The 7,217-nt window shown below is 37.8% G+C and overlaps 1 protein-coding gene across 1 annotated transcript in view; it reads left to right on the forward strand.

The window, feature by feature from the left end:
• LOC107738882 (natural resistance-associated macrophage protein 2-like) overlaps positions 1-7,217 on the forward strand; it is a 29,749-nt gene that overhangs the window by 12,609 nt on the left and 9,923 nt on the right. Inside the window, exons 5-9 of the mRNA XM_016550783.1 lie at positions 965-1,051; positions 2,500-2,619; positions 2,705-2,854; positions 2,932-3,005; positions 6,891-7,044. Of these exons, the coding sequence (XP_016406269.1) occupies positions 965-1,051; positions 2,500-2,619; positions 2,705-2,854; positions 2,932-3,005; positions 6,891-7,044 (585 nt within the window). The remainder of the gene's footprint in view (positions 1-964; positions 1,052-2,499; positions 2,620-2,704; positions 2,855-2,931; positions 3,006-6,890; positions 7,045-7,217) is intronic.

Consider the following 7,217-nt stretch of genomic DNA (forward strand, 5'->3'; position numbering starts at 1 on the left):
TATTTCTAAATATGCCATGTATTGTACATCGCGATTTCAAAATACAAGTTTCTGCATGTGGCCAAATATTCAAATTAAATGGATTTAAACATCGTTTAATCACGCTGTAAAGTGTAACGTCACCAGGCCGTTGGCGCCTTCTGCAGGTATTTGTTATAATACATAATGTACTTAAGTTGGTTATCTTCATATTATGTATAGGCATATTACATTATGTACTTTAACAGTGTTGTTCAATTCAATCATGTAATTTCTTGGTTTTGATATTTTATTTGAGCCAATTATTATTGCCTCATCGTTAGTTTATATATAAATAGTCATACTAAAGCCTGGTTTTCACTTAGGTCTGTTTGTTACTAAAAAATATCAGATTACTCAATTGTCAAAATAATCAGTAGATTACTTGATTACCAAATTAATCATTAGTTCCAGCCCTAGATTAGTTAAAATATTTCTAAATACAACTGCATTGTTTTACTTTTTGTAATTAAAAGACACATATTTTGTCATTGAAAATTTCTTAAAAATAGTATTAAGATATTGTCTGGTTCTAGTGAACCAAGTATCTGTATTTTGTCTCATCTCGTGAGCTAGGTGTATTGTCACACCTCTAGTGTCGATAAGTGGTGATATAGCTCATAATTTTCCAAGTGTATGATACAGCTTTCATTCTTCAGGTCAACCATATATTCATGAAAAAAATAAATCAGTTTGAATAAAGAAAGCGATAACTTTGCCATAGTATCCTTTCAAATGTTAAAGTTGCCAGTCATTGCATGCTTTGCATGTGCTGCCCCCCCAGCCCCGCCCCCGGAAAAAAAGTTCAGGCTCAGGATTTTATTTGCTTTAACCCCTGTATATATCGTTATCGTGAAATAAAATTTCTCATACCGTGAAATATGTTTTTGGTCATATCGCCCACCCCAGTATGAATATATAACTGCGGTTTATCTTTTCTCTTCAGGGTCAGAAGTGTAATGAAACCGGAAGTCCTCACAGTAAGCTTTTCCCTGCCAACAACGAAACACTGGAGGTCGACATCTACAAAGGGGTACGACACAAACAAATGCCTTACGCTGCATTGTTTGGAATAATCTCACACTGAATATAGTCACTGAATATGATAACCACATTGACAGACTCGTCTGGGATGTATGTTTTTTTTTCTGACAAGGTTTGATTCACCAGTGCTTTTTTAATGGTCTTCTTTAGCCAATCAGATACGATGTCAGTCCACCAGAATATCTTGCACTATTTCCATGTTTCCATATTGCGTGTCTGCCATTTCATTGTTCTGTACATCGTTAAATATTTGATGGGCAAAAGCTTTTTGGATTATCTTGTTTAGTGCATCAGACACCAGAAAGACTCTCGAGCCTGTATCTTTCCTGTAGCTCAATCTGTAGATTATGGCTTCGGTTCCCAGGGAATGCAAGAACTGATGAAAAAACAAATGTGTACCTTGAGCACAATGCAAGTTGTTTTGGTTGAAAGCATCTGCCAAATGCATAGATGTGAACGCAAGTGTTGCATGCTTCCCATGACCAGAGGAGTTTGGTGACAGCGCCACCTGTTGGTCAAAATGTCATATTTAATAATTAATCTTTGGCTTTTAACTCCTTAAGTGCCACCGGCCCACAGGTGGGCCCAATGGCGCTCTTTTATTTGTTGTCTTTTTTCTCTATCACATATTTTAGTAATCATCATACATTATATATCATTTGAAAGCTTAAAACCTCAAATTCATCCTGTGAAAACCATTTTTAAATCGGACATTGCTTTACCATGGAAATGGTACTTTAAAATCTTTTAGCGGTCTCCTCCCCTTAGTGGGTGGAGTCTAGTGTCATATTACAAAATGTATTACGGTCTTTTAGAATCAAAAGTTTTTATAATCTTGAGAAGTAATATTGACAGAGAAATTTAGACCTTCATGACAGAAAAATGCATCAACAAAAATTCTACAGAGTTTGGATGGCACCCGGTGGCTGTTTGTGGTATAACGCCCTAAATAAAATGTCACAGCAACCTCAGTTTTTTTTTTATATCAACTTCAAATTTGAAACATAACTTATTTAGACATAAGGCTTTATTTTTATATCAATTTTGGATTCAAAAATATTTTGTAAAATATTTACTTTATATAAAATAAAAAAAATCGGTACAGTGCATTTTCTTTACAGTAAATTTAAACTTCTATAACTTTTTGATACTTTAATATTTTGAAATGATTCCACTTCTGCAGTAATCTGCAGATTGTCTTCTTAAAAAAGGAGTCCAACCTTTTCAATCTGTATTCCAAAGTTTTCATGAATTATAATTTAAATTTGGATAGTGCACTTTCACGTCTATGTTCAAAAATGGGGGGGGCACTTCAGGGGTTAAAGCACTTTGATTAAAGTCATCACTGCAAATGTTATATTCGATCGAATATCCATGTCATTCATATGAACTTTGTGTGCTTGTGAATGAATGAAGCGGTTTCTTTTGTGATTGAAGGGAGTGGTTCTGGGCTGTTTTTTTGGCCCGGCTGCGCTGTATATTTGGGCCATTGGGATCCTCGCCGCTGGACAGAGTTCAACCATGACAGGAACCTACTCTGGTCAGTTTGTGATGGAGGTATGTGGATCTGCAGACCGTTTGGTTCACAGGATGGCACTGTGTTTGGGTGTGTTTGAAAGCGTCCCTGTTCCCGGCTCCCCAGGGTTTCCTGAACCTGCGCTGGTCGCGCTTCGCTCGAGTGTTGCTGACGCGCTCCATCGCCATCTTCCCCACGCTCCTGGTGGCCGTCTTCGAGGATGTGCAGCATCTCACCGGCATGAACGACTTCCTGAACGTGCTGCAGAGCATGCAGGTACTCGTGTGTGACGCCGTGGAGCCGCTGCTGAACCCCAGCAGATCTTCTGATCTCATGCTCTTTGTGTTGAACAGCTGCCGTTCGCTCTGATCCCCATCCTGACCTTCACCAGCCTGACCTCACTGATGAACGACTTCGCCAACGGACTGTGAGTATCCGTGTCCGTACTCTGTTGAACTCTCAGCAGTTATCACAATGAGAATGATGCTGAAGTCAAGCAGTATGAAAATGCAAAACATAAAACTTCCTCCAAGACACAAGAAAGTATTGCACTAGTAGTGCTGGAAGTATTGTGAAGTTAATGTAGGATTTTTACTCTGCTACTGTACTTAAGTACATTTTTCAGGTATCTGTCCTTTAGCAAACTTGTACTTCACTACATTCCAAAGCATGCCATTTTAAAATGGCAATCATGCTCTTTGTGTTGAACAGCTGCCGTTCGCTCTGATCCCCATCCTGACCTTCACCAGCCTGACCTCACTGATGAACGACTTCGCCAACGGACTGTGAGTATCCGTGTCCGTACTCTGTTGAACTCTCAGCAGTTATCACAATGAGAATGATGCTGAAGTCAAGCAGTATGAAAATGCAAAACATAAAACTTCCTCCAAGACACAAGAAAGTATTGCACTAGTAGTGCTGGAAGTATTGTGAAGTTAATGTAGGATTTTTACTCTGCTACTGTACTTAAGTACATTTTTCAGGTATCTGTCCTTTAGCAAACTTGTACTTCACTACATTCCAAAGCATGCCATTTTAAAATGGCAATTTCCAGGCCTGGAAAAGTTTTGGGAAAAGTCATGGAAATTACAAGACACTACAAGAGCTGCTACACACTGCGATACAACGCTTTCGGGGACAGTTGACAATTGCCTAATCGTCACAAAAGTTTATAATTTGCACGTCTTTTTAAGTCTAAAGCTTTCGGTAGTCACACGCTCCACAGCGGTTTTCTCTGAGCTCACAGTCACATCCAAAGCACACGGACATAAAGCCACCTCGCAAACACCTTATAAAAGTTATTGTTTCCATTGTTTCTGACTCATGTAACCTTGCATTTTAATAAGTCATGTTACATAAAGACAAGTAGATGGTCAGTAATAAATGAACAAATTACTATCAGTAGCACAGATACAAATGAAACAAATGGTGCTTTAACTTACTACGTACTTTAACGTACTATTCAGGAACCAAATACTGTAATGTATAAAGTTATAGATTAATATATATTATATTTATATATGAATCCATATTAAAGATGAAGAAGTCAAGAGCAGATTTGAGCATTTGTTTTTTCTTTTGTTCTTTAACCCAGACTGACACAGACAGCAGGTATATTAAAAGCTGCGGTCACTTTCATACCAAATGCATAGATCTGACACTTATCAGATTTTCTCACAACAGTGTATGTTCATTTAAAACTTTTTATTTGAACTCATTTAAGACTGCGCTTACCTGGTTACTTGCCATAACAGGCGTTTTGACTTTGAATTTAGCATGTATTTGTCCGTTCAAGCACGAAAAGATGCAAAAGTGAACACAGCAAACAGTGCGCGAGTACCAAATTGAGTTCTCTTTCGTGTCTTAATTTTACATTTACATTTACATTTAGTCATTTAGGAGACACTTTTATCCAAAGCGACTTACAAATGAGGACAATAGAAGCAGTCAAAACTAACAAAAGAGCAATGCTATTTAAGTAATGTGACAAGTCTCGGGCAGTCTAACACAGTACATGGAGCAAGGTTTTTTTTTTTTTGTAATAAAAAAAGAAAACTAGTGGATAGAATAAAAAAAGAATAGAGAACGTTAGTGTTAGACGCTCAATTTTGTAAAAATAAATAAAAAGAAAATAAGTCACAAGAATAGAAAAATAATAGAGAATGCTATAAAAGGTCATTGCTTGAAATAAAAAGAAAACAAGAAGTTAGAACAGTCCTTTAGCAAACTTGTACTTCACTACATTCCAAAGCATGCCATTTTAAAATGGCAATTTCCAGGCCTGGAAAAGTTTTGGGAAAAGTCATGGAAATTACAAGACACTACAAGAGCTGCTACACACTGCGATACAACGCTTTCGGGGACAGTTGACAATTGCCTAATCGTCACAAAAGTTTATAATTTGCACGTCTTTTTAAGTCTAAAGCTTTCGGTAGTCACACGCTCCACAGCGGTTTTCTCTGAGCTCACAGTCACATCCAAAGCACACGGACATAAAGCCACCTCGCAAACACCTTATAAAAGTTGTTTCCATTGTTTCTGACTCATGTAACCTTGCATTTTAATAAGTCATGTTACATAAAGACAAGTAGATGGTCAGTAATAAATGAACAAATTACTATCAGTAGCACAGATACAAATGAAACAAATGGTGCTTTAACTTACTACGTACTTTAACGTACTATTCAGGAACCAAATACTGTAATGTATAAAGTTATAGATTAATATATATTATATTTATATATGAATCCATATTAAAGATGAAGAAGTCAAGAGCAGATTTGAGCATTTGTTTTTTCTTTTGTTCTTTAACCCAGACTGACACAGACAGCAGGTATATTAAAAGCTGCGGTCACTTTCATACCAAATGCATAGATCTGACACTTATCAGATTTTCTCACAACAGTGTATGTTCATTTAAAACTTTTTATTTGAACTCATTTAAGACTGCGCTTACCTGGTTACTTGCCATAACAGGCGTTTTGACTTTGAATTTAGCATGTATTTGTCCGTTCAAGCACGAAAAGATGCAAAAGTGAACACAGCAAACAGTGCGCGAGTACCAAATTGAGTTCTCTTTCGTGTCTTAATTTTACATTTACATTTAGTCATTTAGGAGACACTTTTATCCAAAGCGACTTACAAATGAGGACAATAGAAGCAGTCAAAACTAACAAAAGAGCAATGCTATTTAAGTAATGTGACAAGTCTCGGGCAGTCTAACACAGTACATGGAGCAAGGTTTTTTTTTTTTGTAATAAAAAAAGAAAACTAGTGGATAGAATAAAAAAAGAATAGAGAACGCTAGTGTTAGACGCTCAATTTTGTAAAAATAAATAAAAAGAAAATAAGTCACAAGAATAGAAAAATAATAGAGAATGCTATAAAAGGTCATTTTTTTAAATAAAAAGAAAACAAGAAGTTAGAATAGAAATAGAATAGAAAGTGATATAGTTAGAGGGTCAAATAAAGATGGAAGAGATATGTTTTTAGCCGATTCTTGATGATGGCTAAGGACTCACATTGATGATGGCTAAGGACTCACATTGATGATGGCTAAGGATTTTGTGCCTCTTTGAGATGAACAATAATGCGTCGTTCACTTGCAGAACGCAAGCTTCTAGAGGCACATAACTCTGAAGTAATGAATCTAGGTAAAGGGGTGCAGAGCCAGTGGTGGGTTTGTAGGCAAACATTATGCCTTGAATTTAATGTGAGCAGCTACTGGTAGCCAGTGCAATGGTGTGACGTGCGTTCTTTTCGGCTCGTTAAAGACTAATTTTGCTGCCACGTTCTGGATTATACAGTAGGATGTATATATCTAACTTTAAATATATCGATGGGTGATATTTCTGTTGCATTTTGCATCAAAAAAGGCTGAAATGTTTTACGTGTCACAGTCTCTACAGGGTAGGTTACTTTAGGTAAAATCTAAATTAACGACATTAAAGTAACCCAAATGAATGCCCAATGAAAGTGCCATATTCTGTTTGCATCATAATGCATCAGACAGCGCAGGAGATGAAAACTATGAATGTGCATAAAACAGTGAACCTCAGCACTTTATGGACTTCATAATTTTTTCAGAAATCTTGGTGGTATTACTCAGCACGGCTGACTGTGAGCGGTCTTCACAAATCACAGCGCTCTGCTTGATTAGGTCCGTGTGTTAAACAGAATGAATCTCGCACACGATGGCAACGCTGGTTTGAGTGATGTGTCCAGTAGGGGGTGCTGGCGTGTAGATCTGGTCAGTCTGTGATGGATTTACGGAGTCTGTGATCAGCGGTGGATGACGGTGTTGTGTTTGCAGCGTGTGGAAGATCAGCGGGGGTCTGCTCATCCTGGTGGTGTGCGCCATCAACATGTACTTTGTGGTGGTGTATGTGACGGCCCTCAACAGCACCGTCCTCTACGTCTTCTCTGCCCTCCTCTCCATCGCCTATCTCAGCTTCATCATCTACCTGGTGAGCCATCTCTCCGTTTCATGTTCAAGCTCTGTCTTAATGTGCTCCTTAAACCTGTATGAATGAGAAATGCTGCCGAATGTGCAGAGGAAGAACAAAAACCTCTTCACTGGTCATGGGTGTGTTTCTCAGGGCTGATCTGTGTGTGTGTGTGTGTGTGTGTGTGTGTGTGT

Source organism: Sinocyclocheilus rhinocerous, unplaced genomic scaffold (assembly GCF_001515625.1).
Source record: "Sinocyclocheilus rhinocerous isolate Xijiao unplaced genomic scaffold, SAMN03320098_v1.1 scaffold5455, whole genome shotgun sequence".
Lineage (NCBI taxonomy): Eukaryota > Metazoa > Chordata > Actinopteri > Cypriniformes > Cyprinidae > Sinocyclocheilus > Sinocyclocheilus rhinocerous.